Raw genomic sequence first — 27,065 nt, 5'->3', positions numbered from 1 at the left:
AACTGTGGCCTCCAGCAACTATCCTTTAACCCTTTCACAACATACGTGGCAGATTTTTTTTTTCAAATACTAGGTGGTTATTGAGATGTTTATGATCTGGGACAGCATCAAACATCGACCCCAAAGACCCTACACAATATGTAGCTGCTGCAAGGTTCTGCTGCAGACACCAAACTACTTCCAGTTTGCATCATGCGCAATCACACAGAAACATAGAACATAGCAGATCAGACCCATTCGGCCCCATCTAGTCTGCCCTGCTGTAAAGACTCAGACCTTAATCAGTCCCTGGTCTCATCTCGGGAGCCATATGCAAACTCGAATGCCATAATGTACCCATAGGAGCTTTTCTTAATAGAGGATATTTTCTGTAATAATTAAACTGTATTACATCACAGCCCAGCCAGGCACTCTGTGCTCTAATTGTTCCAGTGTGTGTCCTGCAAAAGTGATCTCAGCCCAAAATGAATAAATCTTTGGGCTGGTATTTCCCTACGCACTTCCATTACAATACACAGATTATCAATCCCTCCTAACTAAAAGAACCACATATTTCCCGTCCCCCAAAGATTATAAATATATCTATATATCAAAATGAACCTGGTCCGTGGGTGCAGATGATTGACTATATAGGAGAAGAGAATTAGGAACTCTAATGAATCATTCCTTATCTGCAAAGCCCACTATGAATATGGCCAATCAATATGCCTGAAGAAGAGACCTAGATAGTCCCAAAAGCTTGCAATCCATTGTACGTCAGTTAGCCAATCATCTTCGCCAAATTTGCTCTTACTCTTTCTATGGGTAACACAGTACAACTCTATACCTTTATGTCAATAGAAATACTAAAGTAAAGTATCCTGGTTTTTAGCACTGTTTGGGTTTATTACAAAATGCCCACAAAAAAATGTATTATGGGTTTTCCTAAGGCTTATATTATCCAGAGACGTAAAGGACAGTCTGAAGACTACGTGTCTCAAACCTGAACAGTACCTAATGTCAGACACAGACACGTTCTGACGTTACTGTTAAATAGGACCGAATATTTTTAGCCCACCTCTATATTCAATTATTCTACGCATCTATATCCAATTAAGCCAAGGCTATTATGGGTCAGCAGCTAGTCACATGGCTTCCTATTGGCTGAAATTGCACATTGGTTAGTTGATTTCCTCCTTTAATTTTGGGCGCCTATCTACCTCCATTAAATGTATTTGGTCTGCATAAGGAGATAGGGAGAGTAGTGGTTGCTCTCCACCTCCAGCTGTAAGTATACGGTATGTAAAAACATCATTTGTGGGTTCCTGCAGTATTAGGGCTCTTCAGTAGTCTCGCTGATTGATGGCGGAGCCGGCATGGTGGGTTTGATGAGGGTTTGTGGAGGGGGGGTTAACAGGAAGCCTTTGGAACAGTGATAGGAATTCCATTCTCCTAATGTATTGCAAAATCAATATTGCTAAATCCAGTCCCAGCGCAGCCGTCTCACTCGATTACCGGCGGCGAGAGTCTGGGCAGATGAGGAAATGGAAATAAGGGGTGTCCCCACACACCAGGCAAAGCCGGCCTGTCAATCACCGCTAATGCGTTTCTTTAAACCCAATCAGTGATGAGTTCAGTAAAACGCAATCACTGCACAAATGCTAAGCGCCAATGATTAAACCTTTGATTACCAGGGATAAGCAAAGCACTCTATAACCTGTCACAATCAGCTGTGGGGTTAAGGTTACCCCGTAAAAAATGATTAATATCACACACTTTCGCCTTTTGAGGGTTTAGTAAATGCACAGAATTAACACTAAACCTCTGGCATGCGCCTTCGCTCTCTTACATCTATTTTAAGTGAGGTTACGACTCCCTGTAACATTTGGAATACGGTGAAGTTAGGAATCCACCTCGACGACAGAGACCCTTCAATCTCCGCCACCGACAGAGACCCTTCAATCTTCGCCGCCGACAGAGACCCTTCAATCTCCGCCGCCGACAGAGACCCTTCAATCTCTGCCGCCAGAGACCCTTCAGTCTCCGCCGCCTAGTTAGGGGTTTTAGAGAAAAGAAGTGGCTTTTAGCGTAATGCTCTGCTTTAGATTGGATGCCAACAGTTAATTTAACTCCTGATTTCTAGCCTGAAATCATTTCATAGCGGCTGGAAGCAAACGATGTTCAGATGCATGTATTTCTTTGGTTATATTACGTTCCGTGACAAATAGAGAAGTGACCTTAAAATACACGGCACCTACCTGTGTGGAAGTAAGGATTGACAGCGTAGGGAAATCCAAAAGGAAGTGGCTGTGGTGGAGGCACGGTGCCGGAGGGCAAATATTTCCCATCTACTTTGCCGATTCCTGGTCCCAAAAGGTGAGTAGGGGATTCTGATGGGCCACACGGGAGGCTTTGGTGGGTGTGAGCATCGCTTGGCTCCTTTACAGGCTCCCCTCCTTTAAGAGTGTCTTTGCCCTCCTGTAGTTCATGGGACGAGGAAGAGGCAGCACGCTCGGCTCTCAGGCTATCGCTCTTTTCCTCTGCCTCACTTTCTGAATCCTTCATCTCCTCGTCGTTGCCCTCTGACACCCCTTCCCGCATACGCAGGTCCAGTTCCTTGGTTTCATTGTTGCCATGGGATTCTGTCCGATGATGTGCAGCCTTCCGATTGGCTCTCCTTGCACTACTAGACTCCTTGGGAGGAGGAACGTTGGGGACCCCTTGGTGGTTGAGGGACAGCAGGGGGGTGTTGTTGTGTCGGAGTACCAGCATGGCATTTCTGCGGGAAAGCTCATCTCGCAACGGGTGACCCTCCGGGAGCTCATGCAAGTTCCGAAGGGCGGGGTGATCGGGGGGTAAACCCGGGTGAAGGCTTAGAGGGTCACCAGCCAAAAGTCGTTGCCTGTGTAAATTCTCCAGTTCTTTTTGGCGGATGATTTCTGCCGACATCTCAAGTCTTAATAAAAAATATATATATAAATTTTAGGACTAAAAATAATACAGGTACAGAAATATGTGAAGAATACAAAACAAATCTATTCTCAAAATACTTGTTAAGTAATAGAGATCTAAATATAATATATATACACACACACACATACATACATACTACTGCTAATCAGTGCACGGCATCCTAAAAGCAGCTGTCACATTACACTTCCCCACATAACACCAATACCGGCAATAACTCAACGAGTGGGCACAGGACGGAAAGGAAAAAAGGTTATTCATACTTGGCAGCCACCCAGGAGAAGCGGTAGAGGGTAATACAGTGAGGGATTTTAAACATGCATGGGATAGACATACGGCTTCTGAATGTAAGACGAGGTCAAGGACCGATTAAGGTCTGAGCCTCTAGATCAGGAAAAATGGGCAGACTAGATGGGCCAAATGCGTCTGATCTGCTGTTAAATTCTACGTTTCTAGGTATGTAAAAAAATAGATAATAAAATTGTAAACACATAATGAAAACTTTTTTATGAGATGCCAAGTTATGGAAACTGGATACATGTGTGTATGTGTACATATTATATGTATATACATACATGTATATGGCATGCATATATATGTACATACAATCTGAAGGGGGGGCAGAGTGGAGGTAAAGGGGTGAGAGAGATACCTGGCCAGGTTTTGTTTTCTGAGCATTTCCTGCTGTCGTGCGAATATTTCTGCTTGTGCTGGCTGCAGGAACCCGTAACCTGCAAAAAGAAGACGTGGAACTCACACATTCTGCTAATAATCTAATCTGCCAATTCCAATGCAAGGAGTCATGATATTAATGTTACCATATGCAGCATATTTTATGGATTTTGTATTTAATTTTCTTGGACATCTAACATTCATTGCTCTGGCAGTTGCCAATGATTTCCATCATTATTCAAGCTTGGGTCTATCACCGCCATTTTTTTAGAAGAACAAAACCACATTTTTGGGGTAACCCCTGATTAAGCATCTTCCAAAAGGTGTGGGAGATATACATACCTGGATTCTGACACAAAGCGGATGGCATCCCAAGGAAAGGTGGCCTTAGATGTGGTCCCAAAGCGATGTGAGGTGCATTCTGAGGTGACAACAGTGGTGGTGGATGAGACATCTCCCTACAAGAGAAAGGTTGAAGTATATTAGACAAAATCACCATCAGCTATTTCTACATACATTCCGTAGGAAATATACTAAATGTTATTGCTTAGCCCTTCTATAGTGCAAGATTCCATAATCCATGATCTGCTTTAGCAAGTGAGGTGTCCAAATGATGGAGGACATTCAGTAAGCTGTTTGCAATCATTTCAGATCCCTTAAGACTCGATGCGATAATCTAAAGTTGATCTTGGCACTCTACTTTTGTCTACAGTAAGCCTCTTCCAGACACATTATTTCACAGGATGATGAGACTTGTAGAAAAACACCTGACAGTTTGTGACTACCTGTGACTCATTACATTTGATATTGTTGAGGAATCATGACTCTGGTATAAAAGAAACATTTTAAGTGGAAAATAGTTATAGCTGCTATCTCAATGGACGTGACTTGCATCTACCTTCCAACGGTTGTGCTTTTTTAGTATAATTTATCACTATGACCGAGCAGTTAAAGCCAAGTCCCCGAACCTGTACAAGAAGTTTATCCAATAAACCGAGGCCTCAAAAACCAGTGAGTGGTCTTATTTCCAACAGGACTATATAGTTATGCTTTTGAAATAATAGTTTGTGTTCACCCAGAACCCCCAATAACCCGGAGTTCTGTGACACGAGGACATCGCCCAGCCCCTGTCGAGTGCGATAAAGAAGTTCCATAATTCATTAGCATTCCGGTGACAACAGAGACTGATGAGGCCTGTGAATTCCTCATACATTAGTAATACCTCGATAGCCAAACATTTCCCACAGCTGAGCTGCTAATTCCAACGTCTGGGTACCACTCCCATAACTCACACAGCAACTGGACTGAGATGCCGTGGCAAGGCAACGCAACCACACTAGCAAAGTAATAAGGCAATAAAACATTAATGGCTCTACGATGCTAAAGATGGATGAGTCTCTTACCGCCCTGCCTTCATTAACATTAACCTCTCTAATGTAGGATGGAACCAAATGAAAAATTTCACCTCTCTTGATTTATTACACTGTGTTCTATTATCTCCTCCTTCCTGAAAACATCAGTGGAAATAAACTGGATCGTAAAAAGCCTCAAATATTGCAATTATCCAAACTTCCAGCCATCCGAATGAATGAGGTTACGCTCTGAACATCCTCCCAAGCCTTATTGCTTTCGGTTCTATGACACACAGGTCATGATTTTTTTTTTCTAGTCCTAATCCATTGATCAGAAATAAGGTATCCACAATCTGCTTAACAGTTCATTTCATTCTCTCTAACCACTGTTTGGGTTGCAGTCAAATGTTTGCCATGTATCTATATGGCGTCTTCTAATGGCCTGAATGCTGGGGCAGCCCTGGGAACCCCCGTTGTTCAGGGTCGGAGGCAAACTTCTGAAAACGCGGATTCCAATGGAACGTTCGGAAATTATTCTGTGTCTGTTGGGGCCTCTGTGATCCCCTCCGCATGCTGGGCGCCATCTTTGGATTGCCAGCAATATGGGTACAGACAAGAATCTCCAAAAAAACGACATAAGGTAGTTTGGAATGTGAGACGTATCAATCGCTTTAAAAGGAAACGTTAGGTCTAATTCCCCAGAGGCATTGAAAATACTCTAGACGCAGCATTTTGGAAACGTTGTTTCATCAAGGCTTATACTATAGAGAATACAAGGAAAATATGAAAAATCATTCAGCGGACAAAATAACGCCGTATCTGTACGATTTCTCTCATCTTTAGAAACAAACTCTACCTAGAAACCGGCACCCAGAGCCTCTCTGCTATGTTTTTCTCTCCTCAGTCTTCAGCATAAGGCGCAGCTGCTATAATCCGTCTCCTTTATATCTACATCCCCCGCGTATCGCCTCTCTCCCTCCTCCATCTCTATCTCTCTACCCTCACACAGCACTAAACTAATTGCCCAGCTCGTGGTGTCTGAGAAGAGCGGCCATCGATTCCTCGCAGCTGAAACGTCCTGCTAATCGTATCAGCGCTCCGCCAGTTCCTCGCACTCGTCTGGCAGCTCCAATTAATCTCAGGTAACGCAGAAAGTGACCTTCGGCTCGGAGCCGGGGCAGCAGCCAAGCGATGCTTATGTAATTACACCGTGAAGTGTGTAATCACCTGGCCTAATCCCCCAGGCCCGACAATTAGCCGAGGCCTCTGTCGCTGGGCTGCCAAGTGCTCTGCCACCCGGACAGCCTGCAGATGAATAACGGTCAATTAAAGCTGCATGGCGGGGGCGAGGAGGTGTCCGGTCGATGTAATTAGCTGTAATCATGGGGAGACGAGGCTGCCAGACATAGGATGCTATGTGGGAAATCAGGCAGAGATTAACCATTTTGCAGCTTCTCCCATATACAATCAGCTAAACGCAAACACGGATACAGTATTTGGTCACCAACTATAACGTGTTTACGCATGGACTTCAAACACAAGCAAAAAAAAAAAAAAAATGTCTGGCAGACACAATGTTCCCACAATAAATCCCGCATTTCTGGTGTGATTTAATTGCGGATCTCCCGTCAGATTGTTTTCCTTTAGTCGGGAAGTTTAGTCTTTTCATATAACTTTGTATTCATCGCTCATTATTCTGTAAGATAAGCTATCCTGATACTAAGGCGTTATTATTTCCAATAATATGCAATAATACCCCCCCACACACAGATCCCTATACAGGCAGTTAAGAGCTGAGGGCCAGCCTTAGATTCTAGCCATAGGAAGGGGTACTGTGTATTAGAACTATACAGCCATAGGAAGGGGTACTGCGTATTGGCACTATACAGCCATAGGAAGGGGTACTGCGTATTGGCACTATACAGCCATAGGAAGGGGTACTGCGTATTGGCACTATACAGCCATAGGAAGGGGTACTGCGTATTGGCACTATACAGCCATAGGAAGGGGTACTGTGTATTAGAACTATATAAGCCCTCTGGCTTCCATACTCCGATGAACTGGTCCCTCATGGACAATCAAACACGTGCGGCCTCAAAGGCTTACAGCCAAACACATTACAAGGTTTTACTAGGCTTGGTTAACCCTGTCCTGGCAGACTGCAATGCACGGTTGCCATAGAGACTGTTCCCACCGGACCTCTGCAGAGGACCAATAAAGTTAGAATGCGGCGGTCAGCATGATGCAATTATAAGACGTGGTTCTGTACGCCTCCCTGTAATTTCCATAATTGAAACAAGGAGGACCCCTACAGCCTTTTCACGTCATCGACGAGAAGCCGTCTGAAATCTCTAACCGCAAATATAAGTGCGGAGGAGCAGAGAAATGTCAACGCGTGTATCACGCAACAGAACCGCGGGGCATGCGAATTAAAAACTACCGGACATAACAAGACGCTCTTACGGACTATTCACATCACACGAAATACTGATCATAGTTCTTTATTCTACATCATTATATTAATAAAAATAATATACACGTCTCAGGGGTTACCATACGCAGTACCATGCGACGGAGTATTTATGCGTTGCTCGTATCTCTTCGCACGCAGATCCCCATTGGATCTTTGGCACGCAGACACAAGCTTGTACAACTTAACACATCTCACGCTGACCACCATGTTGGTGTGTTAAGTTCCATCAAACAATCAGCAAAAGATATACACAGTGTGACCTATCCATTGTGTCTCAAAAGGCAACGGCCGCACCTGCGTACCTGCCTGGTACCTGACAGCAGAAGGGGACATCAGCATATTCTGTTCTACAGACTGGCATGCACATAAAGGGTTAAAAAGCTCTGCTTGTGCGGAATACACTTCTTGGTGGAGCCAAGGAACACAAGGGACTAAAGGATTTGGATTCTAGCTCTGTGGTGGCTAATGCAATATCTTGCTTCGCCGGCTCCCAGCCGCTGGATCCGATGTCTGCGTCTTCACTTTCCGCTCCTCGGAGCACGGCTCCTCCAGCCATCCAGGGCATTAAGGGATTTGAGCTGCACGCTGCTAAATTTGATATGTCCTTTAACAGGAGACAAACGGCTCACGAGGCTTTAAAAGAATCGATTTTTCTTTAACAATAAGCGCTAATGGCCTTCAAATAATCAATAGTTAAAGTTATTACGGGGCTACCCATTACACAGTTAAAACGCGCTACCGTTCATTTAACCCGGCCTCGTCTGCAAGCGGGCTACAGTTACGTCTGCGCATGTAGATGTATACCCGGCGTAACCTCAATCTTCACGCTAACCCCAATGGGCAACAAACTGTGAACCCAACCCCCTAAAAAACAAGGAAAGCAAGAACATATCCCCTATTCTGGAAACCAGCTGGAAAAGGTTAAAATAATACATTTTGTGTAAATGTTTCCCGGGACACAATAAATCCTAATTCCAGGCCCTTTATATACGCAGAAACTACGGTAAAAATAATACGCACGGCTGCCATTGCCGCGATGAGGGTCGGCTATTCATTTGGCGCCTATGCCTTTAAACAAAACCCTCTTTATAAATAAGAAGAGGAGCGGATATAAAGGGGGTGCTCTGATTGAGCTCTGGGACTGGCAATTATTCCTCGGTTTATCGTGGCGGTAATTTCCTGTTCCAGCGCGAGCAGCCGCTGCTAGGATGGAAGGCACCGTGCCAGGTGATAACAAATCCCAGCATTCATTTGGCTTTGGAATGGATGGATTTCAGAGCTGTGAAGATACTCAGTCATTCTCCCTCCCCTGGAGTTCCCCCACAGGAAGCCGGGATGGAATCCTAACCCCATGCCAAGCCTTGTCCTCCCTGCGCTCCTCTCCCTTAGAGGCTGCCTCGCTCCGGTTTCCATAAATCTACCTTCCGCTGACGCACCCGGCCCGAGGGAGGGAACCGGCGTAGAACAAAAAGAGGGAGTTTGGTTTCACGGCTCCAGTTATGTGCTCCAGGCCAGCCAATTCCACGATCTACTGTTAACTCTTATGGGGTAAAGATCACAGATCACAGTCTGCAAGCACATAGCGCGAGCTATCAATGAAATGTTCTGATCGGCAATGAAATCATCTGCAGAACGTTACTTGGGAGACACAGCGTGTAACTTCAGAGTCACGATTTGTCCCTTCTAACCCACAATGTTCTATCGCTCAGGCAGACTCAAACTCAAAACAACATTTTAGCATCTATTGGCTAATTTAGACAAAACGGCTCTTTTTAGAGCACCACTGAAACGCAAAATATCAGAATAATGTGAAACGTCAGCTCGATGATGCCAAAAGAAAAAAGAAATGGTACCGTATCTAGGAACACCTGTATCAATTGCTAATTCATTGGCTCCTAAAAAAGCCTGAAGTATAAATTTTAATGAGATTTGTGAGGCCCCGGAAAACTAGATCTGTTGACTGGAATGATACATAAATTTAAAGATCCCAATCAGTCTTCCGGCATTTTCATATTGCTGCCAAAAGGTTCTCTAGTGTGTGTGTGTTTGGGGGGGGGGGGGTAGAGACGCAAGGTCACAAAGCATTTAAATCGGGGTTGATTCCTAAACAGACCCTTTTACTGAGGTTATTCAGTCTGGCCAAATGCCGACAACATGACAACATGACAAAAATGATATGATATAAAAACACATTAACGTTACGACCAAATGTCTAAGACTCGGGAAAGTTCCATCCGACTCCTTAATGCTTAAACTAGAAAGGAGGTGCGGAATCCTTTTAGATACAATAAAAAACAAACACACTGGATCTGGACTGTTTCAATGACCTCTGTGACAAGGAGAACAGGATACTGGTGGATTCCGAGGAAGAGAGAGTCAACAGAGTTTAAAGGCTTGTTTAGATCTTTCTTTATTATTATTTTTTTAAGTCTGGCAATTAGCCCTCCGGCAGCCAGATAATTCCACACTGTCAAGCCAGACAGAAGAAAAACAACCACACTTTTTGTTTGCCAAACATTGATCTTATAGAAAGCCTTGGGTCATTCCCTCCCTCTTACTGGAATCAACCGTTATTTAGTGCTCTGCTGCCAGAATCAACGGCAGAAGATCTGGACCTGCCCAGAAAAAGAACTTTTTTTATCGAGTGATAAACAACCACCACATTCCCCCGCTTTCCTCCCAAAATCCAGCATACAGAAAAGGACCATCTCCCTTCCAGATGGAAAGTATAGTCCCAAGCCAGAATTTACTCGGCAGACACACTTTTCTCTCTGGCTCTTTCCCCACCCTAACATGCTTTCTTCATCTTCTTCCCCGACTTCCCTGGAAGAGGTCCAGGCCACACAGAGGTTGGGAGGTTTTCCTGGAGTTATGCTGGACAGGAACCACGCGATCCTCGCAGCCCTGGCGTGTCCTGTGTCTGCAGCGTTCCCCACGATGGGGAGGGTTAGCCAAAGTGCAAGCCCCTTCGCTCGCCTCTGTTCCCACAACACTGTCACGCTTAATGCGCTCCTACCGGGGAGGGTGAACTCAAGCACCATTTATAAAGCAGGGTCATCACTTCACAATTGAGTAGGATGCCGGATTTTTCAGTATGAAGTTTTTTTTCCCCACACAAAAGTCTACCAATAAGTATTGATTTCTTACTTTTAAATCTGTGTTTTTGAACAGGTTACTGCAGGGCACTGGGGGCTGTGTACAACTTACACACTGCAGGGCGCTGGGGGCCGCGTACAACTCACTGCAGGGTGTGGAGGGCCACGTACAACTTACTGCAGGGCGCCGGGGGCCGCGAACAACTCACTGCAGGGCACTGGGGGCCGCGTACAACTCACTGCAGGGCGCCGGGGGCCGCGTACAACTCACTGCAGGGCGCCGGGGGCCGCGTACAACTCACTGCAGGGCGCCGGGGGCCGCGTACAACTCACTGCAGGGCACCAGGGGTCGCGTACAACTCACTGCAGGGCCCCGGGGGCCGCGTACAACTCACTGCAGGGTGCCGGGGGCCGCGTACAACTCACTGCAGGGCACTGGGGGCCGTATAGATTTTATTCCTAATCTAGTACCAGGGAGAGAGGGAGCCTAATCTTATCACCTCTTGAATTTGCCATGAAAAAGGTTCATAAAGCTAGATAAATGGCGTAGCAAGACACCGGGACGCGTGGGTGCCTACCCCAGCAGAGCTTAGCGGGTAAACCTCCTTATTTTAAACACTTGATAAGTTGATACAACAGATTTTTACCACTTTGCACAAGAAGCAACACTTCATATATGATCCCCTTAGTCTGATACGTTTAGATCAGCTTTAATACCGTCCTGGGAGGTATCTTGGAAAAAAGTTTTTGGAAAGTTAATTGACATTCATAACGTGGGCTGTATTAAGCCATGAATGGGTAAAAATATATATAATATTAAGTAATATGAAGAAGTCTACACATATCCTGAAATCAATATAAAGGACATTCAAAGTAAGGAAGCCAAACTATAAAGTAATATTTACTGTTCTGGAATTACTGAGGGCTTTATTGTACAAAGGGGTAAAAAGAATACTAAGGTCAAGTTGTTCTACACTTTCTTTATCTGTGAATCAACTTCTCAAAGCTGGATAAACTTCAGAGGTCCTTATCCTAAAGGACTGTGATACAGGACACAATGCCTGGGGGTTTACTCACCTAGAAGGACCATTTGGCCAATGGTGGCCTCTCAGCACAGTATGTATATTTTCTGGTTGTGTTACCTGTCTGTGAAGTGGGATGTGTCTCGGTGCTGCGGCAGGCCCTGCTTCCTCCGCTGACTCGAGGAGTTACTGGATGAGGGAATATGAGCTTCCATAGCTCCTGGATTTCGCACCACGGCAGCTGCCACTTCTTGTCGGGCTCGGAGCAGATCTGCAGGGAAGAGAGGAAAAACCTGTCAAAGACTGGGAGGGAGTCAGGTAGGCAGCGGCACTCAGATGAGCATCCGGCATAACACCGCAGATCTGCAGCCCCTCCCCACGTTGCAGCTCCGTCACCGACGTACCCTTATTATGTTTACCTGACTGCTCACTCTGCTCATCCCGCTCCTTCTCGCTGCCTCGCTCCATCTCTGCCCTTCTTTTATGTTTGTGCTCCTTTTAGCTGCGTCCTTTCCCTTCTCTCTACTTTTCCCCCCTGTCTATTTCTCTCCCAGTTCTACACAATGAAAACCACATGTTCGCTGCCATAGTTACTGACGAACTGTGTTTTCTATAAACGCAAGCAACGTATTACTCAGTCACCCCATAGTGGGGGGTGAGAGGGCAGAGAAACGGTCTTGATTTATATGCTCCAAAGTATAAAATAGGTTACTATAAGGACCATAGAGAGAGGGGAAGCGCTTGGCAGGGCACGAGGCTAAACTGCTGTCCGAGTACACATGGCATGATTTCTTGGCATCAGTAAGCGATTCTGCTGATAAGGGTGCGGGTTGTTTATACCCCCAAAGTCAAACGGACCAGACTTGTAAGATGTCATTGAGAGTCAATGGTTTTTAGGGGGTCAAAATGCAGGTCTGTCTCATGGGTCCTTAAACTGTGAAATGTTTAATATTTCCGCACAGTCCTCCTGAGAAACATCTTTTCTTGTGGCATAGATTGGCCCCAGTAAGTGACCCAGTAGCCACAATATACAATATAACACTGTGTTAAACAGAAATACATTGTCACCGCATTAGTTACCTTAACCAATCCTATCACATCTAATGCCCTCATCACAAATATACATTAATAGATGTAGAAATGGATCCCTTCTCAGTGGAGAAAGAATTATCTGGGGTTCTATTTACCTAAAGATAAGAAAATATCTTCTTTCTATTATCATCACCTTAGTGAGATATCTTAATGCCTGAAAAAGTATTTCCACAACTTGGTGATAAAAAACCTTATTTGGTTACTTAGCCCTTTTCCCGGGGTGAATAACAGTGAATGATCAGTTATTGTGGCGTTAGCGTGAGCTTTTCTAAGATGGCATCTCGGAATCTGCTACTTATTGGAGATGCATCCCTCCCCAGACGGGTACGTTTTAATAAATGAGGTCCGCTCCTTGGCTCTCCCTCACCGCTGAGAGTAATGATTTTAATAAATCAAAGTCCTAAGGATGAAAATCTTCGTTAGCCCAGCGGAAACAGCCGGCGGGACTCCCGCTGATACTATCTACCGGCTGCCCACCAGGCTCGGGGTCCGCAGGATGTCCCTTCGGATTATGGTTTCTGCATTGCTGATACTGAGCTGTGCTTGAACCATACCAGGGATTTGGCACGGTCAGGGAGGGAAATCTGCTAAGAATTATTCTGAAGGAACATTTTTTTAATAGTTTAACACTGTAATTGCCAGGGGGTTGTGCAATACATTGGAGCACTGTTGGAAAGTTTCCCGGAGGCCCTGCACGTCTCCGTAAGGAATGTGGTCCTCACGTTGAGAATTTCGCTCTCATTCTAAAGAGGAATCTCACTGGATTCAGGAGAAATGTGGCATCTATAGGATGTATTCACAGATGTAAAATCTTTATGTTTTTTCCCGAATGGCTTCCTTTATGGTAACGCAGTAATCTTTCACGTTCTGTTAGGTTTACATAGGACCTAAGTCATTGAGAAATGTATAGGCATAAGGCCTATCCTGTCTAGGGCTCATCGCCTAAAAAATGCACTTTTCAAAACACTGCCCAAGCCTTCTTTATTTCTAATTATTTGGCTCCCAGCAGATTTTCTTTGAAGATGGAAAACATATGTGGGGTATTTTAGAGCAGAATGGCACCACTTGCCCGAGGCATGTCCATTACTTGGTCTTACCGCTGTGTGTTGGCACTGCCATTGAATTTGCCAGCTGGTAGAGGCGTTGCTGCTGCTCCTCGAAGCTGCCATGCTCGTTAAGGGCCGACATCATGCGCCTGTAGTGCTCCTCGGGGGTCATCTGGGCCACCGGCTCCTCCAGCAGAGGCGTGTGGGAGTTTTCTGCATGAACAAGAGAACAATTCAATCTTCATTCACCCAACACACTACACATACATCAAAGTCAGCACACATGGGGTGTTATATATACGGTTTATTTATCAAATCATCCCAGGGTTGAGATAAGCGATATCGTTTAGATTTTCACCAAAAACGGACATATTAGCCCTAGAACTTTATTAATCCTTTGAGTGCCAGAGGGTGCTTAACACAGTACTAAGGGGTACAAAGCAACAAATCTCTTGTTTTAGTCTTGGTTAAACCCTTACACACAGTGGAAGGAAAAGATATCCGATCCTGTGGGTTTTATTGTCCTCAAAACCATAATTACCACTTCACAAGCCCCTAGAAGGGCAGGATTATGGAAGATGAAAGGACACGTTGAAGCCGCAAAGGTCTATGCACCAAGAAGCCCCTGTGACATGTTATCAAAGTAGTGTTGGTAATGGGGATTATTTTCTTTGACAAACATACTCCTGCATTTTACAGAAGGGAAGCGATAACCTAATCCCACATCACCTTCCACCATGCACACGAACCGAGGCCCCGCACTGTAGGAACATGTTTCAGGCACGCTTGTGAATTGGGGAATTCTATACATACAAAGCCATGTCATTCAAAAAAGTGGGCGGGGGTCCAATTAACCATTTGAGTGCTGGTGGGGTGCCAACCCGCAATAGGTATAGTCACGATTGTTAATGTTAAAATCACGAAGCACGTTGGGCGCACGTATAAGATCCCCATACCTATAGGACCAGCGGCACCGGCAGCTTCACGTTAATCACAGACACGCCGTCGCCTGGCTATTTATAGTCCTGTCACCTGCACAGAGAGGTACGCGCTGACCTTTCTGTAAAGAGACATTGCGAGCCTTGGGAATAACGTGACATTTATACAGCTGGGACTGTGAAATTTAAAGGGACTCGAGAGCAAGAAAATATATATAAAAAAAAGAATACTAATGATGAAACCGCTTACATTAAAATTGCTTTATGCAACATATAAAACATTCAGAAGCAGGATTATTGGTAGAAAACGTGACGACGGCTTGTTTTAAGCCAATGGGTGCAGAGTTGCCACTTTGACTTTTCCTACGAGTGAAAGAATAATTATCTGTAGCTCGAACCGGGGTGTAGCCTCTAGCTATTCTTGTTAACTGCCACAAAAAAAGTGAGCGCCCTTAATTACAACGGATCTTCTAAAAGGGGAGGGGAAAGAAAGATAAAAATGGCTACCATCAGCCGTTGCATGCAGTTCATTTGTGGAATTTTTTTTTAACCTAGCAAGATAGATCCTTTGAATGTCTCTGACAGGATCTCGAGCATTCACCATATACCGGTCAATTACTTGCCTCAATCTGATTGATTTAGGATGCAGATTTAAAACTGGCTTTATGGTCCGTATGGCCAATATCTTTCATGCAAGGTTTTAAAACCCAGGAACTTTCTATTAGTGTTAGTATCTTTATGCATGCAGACAATAAGTGGAATACATCTTTAGGTAAAAGGATTAAAAAATAAAACTGGACAGCTTAAGATTCTACCTGCTGACACAGACATAGAGGCCAGCAGGCTAAAGAGAACAGTCTTCTCGTATTCCTTTATCAGAATACGGGGGTCATTAATTAGCTGGACGTCCAGACAAAACCGATCTGGAGCTTTATGTGGATTCAGCGCTCGCTAATACCATGCTCGCTGCGGCTTTCCTGTGTCTGCTCTGGTCATTACCAGCTAATATGGCCAAGGACTGGACATTGATCCGGCCAAATCTCCTGCAGGCACCAGAGAGCCGATGTACAGACCAGACAGCGGCATCTGTCTGTCTGTCTGTCTTCCCATTCCGACTCGCAATGAGAACAATTATCTGGTGGCCGAGGCAGAAGTTGCAGCTTTCATAGCCAGCCAATTAGCGGTTCCTGAACCGTCTTCCCGGCAGCTTGAAAGGTTGAGTGGGTCGCTGAACGGATAGACAGCCAAGCTTCCCCTCAAGTGATATCTTACAGAGTGCGGGAGACCTGAGCGTAATAGGAAATATCTTCTTGTCTGAGCTGGGTTAACTCATTAACTGCTGGAAAGGCCTAGCAGATACAGTTTCAAACCCTCCTCTCTTCCACAATCATTTTGGTGCTAACAGGAAACATGGTGCCTGCAACCACCATAAACCATTAACAACCTGTTCAAATTATTCCAAGCAGCAAAGGCAATGGTAGAACCAATTGTCTATTGTGTAACAATTGTGATATAAATTCTGTATCCCAATATTGCTAAAACACTTCAATGTGCAAGTGACAACAAACCTATTTGAAGCGATACACAGTTTGTTACAATATATCATTGTGTAAATGGTTTGGGGGATGTGTGGCTTTTGCAAATGCATGGGGGGGTTCTTTATGTATTTGCCCGTCCCCCCGCTATTTTCCATGCAGGCAATGTGTTCACATTTGTGTTACACACACACACAATATACTTATTTAGACCCCCATACGCATGCTCAAAAAGTGCTCCCACTTATTTAAATGGGAGTGCTTTCCTGCCAGTGACCGCTTCACGCACAACAAACAACTCATGGGTAGCCAAGTTAAAATGAGCAGTCTCTTTATATTGCATTATTTTATGCAGGTAAAGGATTTCAACTGTGAGAAAGTATTGCTGCTGGCAGGGCAGGGGTTAATTTCAAGCTTCTGAGGCCGGCCATTGCTTCGTTCGTGACCATGCAATCTTATAACGAGAAAGATTCAAGGAGACCTCAAAACAAAGGAAGGAATCTAGCGAGACTCCAAAAATTAAAAACACTAATTATTGCTGATTAATTTAGTTTGGTAGAGCGAACAGGAAAGCGGCTTAGAGAATTAATTGCTAGGTATTTTTCATCATCATCATCATCTAATTGTTTTCCTGATCTCCACGCGGTGTAATTAAGCGCTGCGCTATATAAATGGAGAGCAGACAGCAACTTCAGCTCCTTTGTTTGAGTGCCGAGGAGAATTAGGAGTTCTTCTGACTCGGAACAAGGCTGAATGGTTGGTCTGGGCACTTGAGGGCAGATAGGGAAAGAAGCGGTGGGGCAGGGATGGAGAAAAAGCCAAGGTGAAAATAGAGATCTATCACGAAAGATAAGAAGAGGATAGTAAAACAGACAGATGGACGGCCTGAGAAAGATGAGTCCTGCCGGGAAAATAAAACAGATTGACTTCTCATGCAACTCTGATCACTATCCTCCCGATGACTGCTTCCCACAATGCATTGTGTAGGGATATTTAAACAACAAGTTTGGGAACCGTCCCTGAAAAATCAAGAAAATTTATGAAAATGGGAATTTTTTTAACGCAACTATCTGTGAATTCATTTATCAAAACCACCTATAGACTGCGCATTTCCAGTCATACTGTCCTTGGGCTACTGAGCTTTTGTTCGGGAAAGTTGATATCTGTGACAAACCGTAGCAAAACTCTAACATATATATAAAATATATATATATTTTCCTTATTATAATCCATAAACACCATGAGATGATTCAGAGGTGGGGGATAAATATCTGCTCTGATTATAGATTCTGGATCCAGTTTCCTAATTGCTCTGGTATACGAATAGACCATCGGTTTTGCCACGACCGAACCATCCCTTAAATATGGAAAAGTCTGGAGTCTGAACAGCATTCTGCATGTTTAAAATGTTTAGTGATGTCTTCATCGGCCATCACGGTTCATCTTTAGATGGGTTACTATCATTATTCATCGATACTATGAGACGCATCATCCTGGCAATTTAAATGAGGGATCTTTAACAAATATATATAAGAAATCTTTGAAAGTGGCGTGTTTACCCATCCCGTCCCGTCCTAATTTCACATGGACAGTTGCATTTTGTGGCTATTATAATACTTTTTTTAACTTAATTTTCTTCATCTGCACACCAGAACGATACGGACTCCTCTGGAAATGATTTAGGAGAGACAAACTGCATAATGACGGGATACATTGTCTTAGATTAGTGACTAATGTGAGTCCCACTGTCTCTACTTATTCCTCCGAGTACAAATCCTGCAGTATTATGCAATATCCTGGCTAAGTCTTCATAATGCCAATGTCTCGTCCCTTAAATATTTATCCCTCCTTTTCAGCAAATTTAATATGAATTAATGGCGTTCCCATTACTTTGTCTCTGAATAAGACATTTTATCCTCCTACTACTCATTTCTCTGGAATTAATAACTGGATTTAAGAGAAAAATCTGCAATCGGTACTTAAATCTCGCAACATAATAATACCATGTTTTTGGTATGGGAGACTCCCTTAGCCAAGAAGTTTCTCGGTTATGCCAGGCCAAACCGAAGAGCATCACTGTGTTTTTTAATGGGGTGATGAATCTGAATTGATTCTGATGGTTTTATCACCACAGCAGCCAATTTTGGGTTAATAGGGTGATAAGGCCATTTTTTTTAATAATGCCCCAGAACAATATTTTATATAAAACCCCCAAAGTATTAAGGTCTTTATGTAAGAGAGAAGAGTATAATTAGTTCAAAATTAAATCTTGGGATATCCATGAGTGAAAAACACCTTTCGATATTACACACTGTACACTTTTGTGATCTATGGCAAACCCACCATACTTTGTGAAATGATAGCCTGGTTAGAGTGTCATAAGGGGTCTGCTTTTATACTAGCATTTATTGGACCAAGGTATATGCGCTGTACTGTATCTATCACGCCAACCTGAGAGTAAGGGTTAAATAATAAAAGAAGTTAAATGATTTGCATGAATATTTCCTATTCAATCTATAGGGAATGTTTTGAGGGCAGACAGATATAATGGTCCGAGGGAAGGTGATGGGACAGAGCTCTATATGTTGTTTGTGTTACAGTTTCGGAGTGAAGGCTCTGAATTTGGCAGAACTCTTCCTCATCGAGTCCAACACTGTCGGCTAGGATCGCGACTTAATGTCTGGACTGACATCATGTAAAGTTTTAGCTGCCTCATTAACACCCATCTGCATGCAGAGAGAACCATTAGCGCGCAGAGCGATGTCCCTGAGAGCAATGAAAGGGTGGGCTAATGAGGCATTTTTATCCACTCCATGGTCCGCTCCCCTCCCTCCTGCTACACTGTAACACTCCACAAACACATCACCTTGACAACTCTCCCTCCCTCCTTCCACGCCCTCCATCAACCCTACAATCCACCCCCCACACACCACCCCCTCCATTTACAACCAGCTGTAAGGAAGCAAGCAAGACATCACTCACCCTTAGGAGACTCGCTTCTGGCTTTTTTGCTTTCCACAGGACACTCGCTGTTACTATTGGGAGAGCATTCTCGCTTCTTTCCTAAAAAGTCATCTGGGGGGGAAACAAAGAACAGAATATGAAAAAATACATTGGGTTAAATGTGTTTTGGGGGTGGGGGCAGATAAATATCATAAAAATAGCATGGAAAACATATAGGTTTCATATACAAACAGTGTTTACTATTTTAAAAAAATCATGTTGTGACATTAGATACAAATGGAGCTTAAGACTGAGAAAATAAGAGATAACGATTATTAGGAAACAAACGTAAAAGCCTTTGCGCCGTGCACGGATGTAACCGTGCGTTCCGCTTGCCCCTGCGTGGCACGCCGGTGCTCGTGCAGAGTGAGGATCAATAAAAAAAAAAAAGATTTCAAGCTATAAAAATATTGAACGTAGGTTATTCCTTACTGAGATTCATCATCTGTCCCCCGTGTGTTTCCACGGCTTTCAAAACCCTGGTGCAGAGTAACTGGGAAAGAGCCTGAAATTCTACAGTGTTTCTCCGCCTGGGTCTTCTCTCTACACTCCTCGCCTCTCCTCCTTTTCTTGGCTGTCTCTGTCTCTACACTCCTCGCCTCTCCTCCTTTTCTTGGCTGTCTCTGTCTCTACAGCTGTCTCGCCTCGCCTGCCTGCCTGTCTCTTCTTCTCCTCTGCCTCTCCCTGCCCTTCTGCTCGTGGATGTTACGGAAACGTCAGACTCTTTTTTTTTTTTTTTTTTTGCATTAGTGAAGCTCTGCTGAAGCCAACGCAAATATCTAATATACAATTACAGCGTCCCCCTTGCGCAGATTTCCAATCAATACCCTCCTATTATGTGGCTGGGGGAGGCTGGAGCCGACGCTGCTGCACGCGGCAGGAAGGAAGAGGCTGTCATTGGAAGCTTCAAATTCGCATCTATCAAGGGCTCGTTATAGATGCGGCATCTTCCAGGAACGAGCCTCCTTCCGCTAACAGCACATTCTGACTCGGGCTTTGTACCGAGGGCACAATACACACCGATTCCAAATCCCCCGGCCTCGTACAACTAAAGGGGGTTGGGGCAAAAATTCCCTTCAACACAAACCCATATAATTATCCAAATACGGGTTCAAAGGGTGAATAGCATTCAGAGAAATACAGTGTTTACACGTTTAAGATATGGATCTGAGCAGGCACAGCACACACTATCACTCTGCCTGCGTGTGGTTCACATACCTCGCAGGCACCGAGGAAGACAAAGAACAAGTAGAGGCAAAGTTTGAAGAAAGTCGCAGACGGTATTCTCGGTCACGAGTACTGCGCACGCACAGAACACTGGCAGATGTCCACACAACCTTCAGAGACAACTTCTGCCAGGAACGTTACAAGCCGCGAAGGGCAGGAACCTACAGACATGTGCGCCGAGCCAGAATCTACCCACACGCTGACACGCTCACTCGATTCTGACAAAAAACAAATACACACACACACAATGACAGCGTTCACAGACGCGCTCTCGCTACGATACTATGTATTCAGAGACACACGCTAACACCGCAGCCACTCAACCACAGACTCACACAATCCCACATACACAAAGCGAAGCGGGGCAATGTTACTCCAGAGTCAAACCGCCATAAGAGATATACTCAGTATGTAAGTATGCATACTCAGAGGTACACTCAGTATCGACTCATGCGCTCAACAATATGCTTAAGATTTAAGGAACATTCCAGCTCTAATTTTGAATGCATTTTATTGCTTGCAAATTGGTGCACAAGGTCTCTTTTGTAGGCAGGTAGAGAATGAGACATCAGCCCCCCTCCCCCCTTCTGCTTCTCCTGAAGCAGGAAGCATACTTAAGTACACTTTACATATATGTAAACTGTTTTTTACCAAACCTTAAAGGTATTTACACCAGAGATAACTTCTCAGACACATGCCACGTGCTACTTTATCCAGACACGTGTTCACTTTGGAATCATTAAAATCCAGGCAAGTTAAAGGGTGAGACAATGATGAAGATCAACTTCTCCCTTTGTAAGTCCATCCTTAGAAGGAACGAGGCTGTGTGACCCTGCCCTGCGTTCACAACATTTCCACTCTTAAACACGTTCACATATATACCTTATGTATCACTCAAACCATAAGTACCGGGGAACGCTCCCACACAGTTATCCTAAAGCAATGTTCATTAGGAATACAATTGTCCATACACTACGGTCCATTGCCCTGATACTTCATCATACCCACAGACTCACCTTTATCGCGGTCTCCATTCTGTTTGACACCCAAAGCATCCTGACAGCCGGTGTTCATCGGCACGCGGGGTGACAGATGTGAGTGGGATTGGGGTAGGAGCAGCGTCCCAGATCTTGGGCATGCTTTATGGAGTTGGAGCTGATTTTGCTATGAGGAGGTATATTTTGGAGCCGAAAACAATCAACACTTAGGGAACACTTCGTGGATCATCAATTGCAAGGCTAGAGAAATCCACGGGGTTATTAAGCCCAACACGCACTGCGCTATGCTATAAGCGCTTGCTACCTATACCTCTATAAAGAACAATCTTTTCTATCTGTGGACATTTAAGGACCAAGAACCTTCTCCGCTAAGAGAAAGAGAATTATTAAGTGCTGAAACACTCCATTCCAGCTTGCAAATAGTGTCCAAGGAACAGTGTGGGGTGAGGCTATATATATCAATAAATAATAATAATATTATTAATAATAAAATAATTTTCATTAAAGGCCTGGCTTTTCAGGCATTCATTATATCTTTATACAAAGGCATAACACTGTGTACCATGTGGGTGGCATCCATCATGTATAAGGTGTAAAGCTGTGGTAGTACACCTTTAGCCATGTGGGATTAAAAAAAACAGGACAGGTAAGCGCTTTTCGGCACCCCTCCGAGTTCCGTAGGCTTGAGGCCAAACACATTTGAATAAAGCTCCCACCAAAGCCTACGAGAAGCTGTTCCGAAGAGATCCTCTGTGTTTGTTACTGTATAAGCCTTATGGCTGCCTGAGGGATAAGCCAAAGGTTGGTGCACAGATTGCTGAAACGGGAAGCCATTCAATTAGGGATAAACCTCTCCAAACGATACGGCTTCCAAATCACAGAAACGGACGTATGAAAATTATAATATCTTGCTGTTTCCCTTTAATAAAGTTGTATGCTGCGCCTGGCTTTTACCATATATAAGGGTGTTATGTGGCTATATAGCATACATACAATAAATAAGGCCAGTGGTTGAATTTAGGCTCTGTGAGAGCACAGGTTCGCGGGTACTTATACACAGTTATGAAGACTGGTTTTATTTATTTTGCTTACAAAGAATACGTGCCGAGTAGTTGTCTATCATTATGACATTTTTATCAGGAAATATATGCTTAAAAAAAGTTCTGCTTCTCGTCCGTGCACTAACTCTGTTTATATCATATGCTTTTGATACCCCCTTTATTCTGTTCTCTCTCCATTTATTACCCAAGTCCCTTTTAGACATCTTCACTTCCTTGATCATGTTTCTGCCGCCTTGCCTTTCTCTTCTCATTTTCCCACCTCGCTCCTTTTTTGCTCTCTGGAACTCTCTCTGCTATTATGAAGTAACCTGCAGGGCAAACAGAGCTGCGGGAGACGGCATTAGGAATAAGGCAATGACACCTCTTGCCTCTGCCCAGCTAATGAGGTAGCACTTAACCACAGTGACTTTAGAGAGCTTTTTTGCCGACCCCAGCACAGCTTTTAAGAGCCCAAAGTGCCCATGCCAGGACTTGGCGTCAACCACGGCTCATAGGGACCAACACCTCCCCTGTCCGTGACACATCCGATGGCACAGACTTCTATAATTCCGCTCTCTTATTCCCTTAATCTGTCATCTCCATCAGGCTGGGGAAGTGGCAGCCGGCAAACCAAGCCTCCCGCACAATCAATCTCCACATTATGGCTGACAGAATGGTGCTAATAACTTATTGATCTAATGTTTGCCCACTGGGGCTGAAGCTTCGCCGCCGATTAGCTCGTAAGGGGGGACTCTGCCCAGAGCAAAGCGGAAAAGCCTTCAAACCATCTTCTTCCTGAGGACCACGGGGGCAAGAAGAGGAGGGCTGGGGAGGAGGGTGGGCACTAAGAGTAAATGGAGGTGAAATACAGAGACAGACAACAGTGCGTTCTAAACAAGCGGAACACACAAACCCAATAGGCAAGAAGAGAAAAGTGGTGCTTAGAACCACAGAAAGAATAATACAAACACAAAAAACAATACAGCCTATGCATGTAGATTACATATATGAATAAAACATGTTCATTATACCTGTAACAGGTGACTACTACAAATAATATTTTCAGGATTTTTTTTCTAACCACATCAGTGCTAGATGGTCAGGCAATGTTTAAGTACATGCTAGAGACATGCGATTCCTAATATGTATATAAAACTTTCTTCTATGGGAACAGTTACTATAGAAGAAGTGGAAGTGCTTTAAAAGTAGTGAATGCGCGTAGAATATGACGGCTCTTACCCCCAGCCCCGACAGCAGCGCAGACAGCAGGTCCAGGAAAAACCAAGAAGACACTTAGCAGCGAGCAAAAGGGGGAGATTATCAGACAGAGTGAGGACAGAGGTGTGAAGCAGTAAAGAGAGGTACAAACAGCAACGCTCTGATTCTGTGACTGACCTGAAGAGGGCTTCAGAGAGACAGACAGGAAGGTGGTGAGAGGGAGAGGTCCTGTCTGCTGAGAAGCAGCAGCACCTTGAAAGCTGTGCAAACCTCAGGGATCTAAACCACAAAGCCTTTAATAAGTCGTCACTCAGACAGGTCTGCTGTCAGCACCAATTCTAACACATCCCATTAGAAGGGCAGGGGCTGCAGGCGCTCAGCCGGTCTATGGACTCCCTGTCTCTTCCCATTACTGCTTTCTTCGAGGTGTCTCTTACAATCTTGCAAAGATACTGACCTAATTTGCTATTTTTATGAATTCTTCTCTCAAAGCCCAACATACACTTTTTTTCACATTTCTTGTATTACAAAATGTATATTTTCACTCGGAGTCTCCTGACCCAACACCCATCAGTGTCCTTTCCTTATGGCCAATCTCTCTCTCCCATGTTGTGTCGGGTTCATTCCCTTATTCCTTTTCGTGCCACCTGCCCTCTTTGTGTAGTGAGGCGAGCCCTTCACACCCTGGCGTGTAGCTGCATGCCCAGAAACCGGTGAATCCTACATTCCTATCACGCTGGATGCACCGAGAATGCCGCTGCCCGCCTAAACAGCTCCTAATAACCCCAGGATGGCATAATGAAGCGTACAACCCAACGGTCAATTTAATTAAGCTATTAAAAAAACCCAAAGCTCATTGTGGGAAAAAGAAGACACAATTATTCATAGAATTCCTATTAGAATGTCTGTCATTGTTCTATGTCATGAAATGGATACATTGAGCTTGGTCTCTTCTAATCTGTTGAAGTCTACTTGGTAGTAAGTGGTTTGGGGCTTTTAATTTAGGATAAGAGCGCAAACTGTTCCATGGATGTATCTACCATACAGACAAACATCTACTTGGACAGTAGTGTAAAAGCCTTACGTGTCTTCTCCCAGCTCCACGGTCAGGTCTAACGCAGGTGAAGTTTAAGAATGATGACATCAGGAGGAACGCGTATCCCTTGTCTTAACCTCAAGACCAATGATACATTTGGCTCTGGGCATCCAACGTTAAGCAAACATATCTGTTACTCTGCCTCCCAGGTGAGACAAGGATATCCTGTTCCAGGATTAACCCTTCAAATGCTTCAGAACACATCTGGCAGCCCACAAGTGGTTCATACAGAAACACAAAAATGATTCCTGAAAACCGCTGAAAGCGGGGGATAAGGTGAATATTTCACACCATATGCTACGTTACAACCATATTAAACGTTTACAGCCACGCAGCTACAATCATGCCTCAAACCAGATTGTAAAGCGCCTGCGGATATAAGCCGCTTAAACATTTTGAAGAATGTAAAGTATAATATTACTTCACGTCATAGCTTGGCTTACACCACACACCTATATGTCCCTGAAGTGTTTTTAAAGGTGCCGTTCCACTCCAAACATGAATCGCACAATCTTAGCAGACCTGCCATGTTCTCATCTCCTCTAAAGGTTTAAATCACATGAAAGACAATGCAGATGGTTGTCAGACTTCTGATTTCCTACCACAATAACCTATCAGTACCTGCTTTTGTGTCACATGACAATTAAGCGCTCCTGCCAAAAAAAGTCACAATTTTACATGATTAAATGATACTAGCAATGCTGTTTTAATGCTGCATTTATATAATAGTACATTAAATTAGCAGGGTAGGTGAAATAGAAACTTTAAAAAAAAATGCAAAGTTACTTTTTTTTTTTTTTGACAACCTTCAAAAAAACCTAGGATTTAAGATTTTCAAATAATGCAAAACCGTTAAGAGGAACAGCCAGCCAAAATGTCTATTGCTAATTGTATGTCAGCGATATATATTTTAACAAGAGAATATAACTTCCTAATTGCCAGAACTGAAACCCGCAAGTCAGTCTCGGCTGTTACATGCCAAAAAATATTTCTGTAAATACATACAGTTTACGGCAATTAATAAATGGCGGAGTAATCCAAACGACGATTTTTGCAGTTTATATATAAGAAATCTCACCTACTCGTATGTACCTGAAAGCAATCAAACAGTTTGCAAGTCAAATACAATAGTGTAATAGTATTACCATAGCACGTATCAGTCCGGAAAAGACAGGGTTAATGGTAGGTGGTAGACGTGTAAGGCCCTTTGGAGTGAGGTGTGTGCGGCGGCGGTGGCGGCGGCGGGTGAAGTGGTGCTATCCCTCTCTGGGCCGGGTGAATTAGCTAAAGTGGATGGCTAGGATTGTGCTTGTTTACAGAGACACTTCGAGCCGCTTAAAGAGGCTTCTAAATCTGTGTTTAATGTGCAAACCTGCAGCTTTCTGGGCTGTCTCTGTCAGCGAGCCATGGCTGCCTCATCCCTTTGTATGTCTTTTCCAATTAAGATTAAAGTGAGCCGTGTGCTCAGATCATCCTCTCTCCCTTCAGATAAACCCTTGAGCTTCAGCCAGCGCTGCACCTTGAGTCTTATCACCTGCTAATCTCATCCTAAACACAGATATAAATCTCACCCCGCGTACCGATTGCCTCCACGCTCGGGGCAGTTCTGTCACCTCAAACGTGTACCTACCTTTCCCTCTAATCTGCATTATATTCGAATAGATAATAAAGGTGGACCGGATGATAATTCTCTACTCTAGAGACACTGACATCTAATTGTCCCGGACTAAATACAGGCCGGGACAAATATATTCCAACCTGACTTAAAACTCTGAGCCCGACTTTTGTTTATGCTCAATGCAAAATTTAAATGTTCAGGGAATTGCCTTTGCTTCAAAATGAAAGGAAAATCACAAAAACAACAGCGTTGCCGGCCACAGGTTATATCATCATTTAGATTTCTTGACATTTGCAACTTTGTACTTATAGCCTAAAGGGCTAGTCGCGGCATAACGCCAGTAAAATTGGCTCAAGGACATAGGGGCAAAATGCCTCTAAGGGATGACAATGGCTATCAATTAATTATATTCCACAGTATATCTTACTTAGACGGTAAGGTAGGTTTTGCCGTTAATTTAGCTTTAAAAAGCCCTTAAAGCCGTTACTGAGCTCTTCCATTTGAAAGCAATGTGATGACATAAAGCGCTACTCACTTAGTTACCCAAGTCTGTCTTATTATAGAGATTAAATGGGAAATGACAGCTTTTGGCATAAATACATTTATTTTAAACGACCAATAACACTTACTTGTTTTTTGATCACTTGTTTAGGTGATACTAGGTTTAATGTTCTATTTTACTGGAAGCTAA

The 27,065-nt window shown here is 44.0% G+C and overlaps 1 protein-coding gene across 1 annotated transcript in view; it reads right to left on the bottom strand.

The window, feature by feature from the left end:
• LOC149297951 (sterile alpha motif domain-containing protein 11-like) overlaps nt 1-27,065 on the bottom strand; it is a 74,637-nt gene that overhangs the window by 4,848 nt on the left and 42,724 nt on the right. The window contains exons 6-11 of the mRNA XM_089487828.1: nt 19,157-19,249; nt 13,753-13,914; nt 11,684-11,834; nt 3,964-4,079; nt 3,602-3,680; nt 2,238-2,935 (exon numbers count right to left, since the gene is read on the bottom strand). Of these exons, the coding sequence (XP_089343954.1) occupies nt 2,238-2,935; nt 3,602-3,680; nt 3,964-4,079; nt 11,684-11,834; nt 13,753-13,914; nt 19,157-19,249 (1,299 nt within the window). The remainder of the gene's footprint in view (nt 1-2,237; nt 2,936-3,601; nt 3,681-3,963; nt 4,080-11,683; nt 11,835-13,752; nt 13,915-19,156; nt 19,250-27,065) is intronic.

The sequence above is a fragment of the Sceloporus occidentalis genome, unplaced genomic scaffold (assembly GCF_023333645.1).
Source record: "Sceloporus occidentalis isolate IW3139 unplaced genomic scaffold, rSceOcc1.0.p SCAF_35, whole genome shotgun sequence".
Lineage (NCBI taxonomy): Eukaryota > Metazoa > Chordata > Lepidosauria > Squamata > Phrynosomatidae > Sceloporus > Sceloporus occidentalis.
This window is presented reverse-complemented; position numbering and strand designations above follow the sequence as displayed.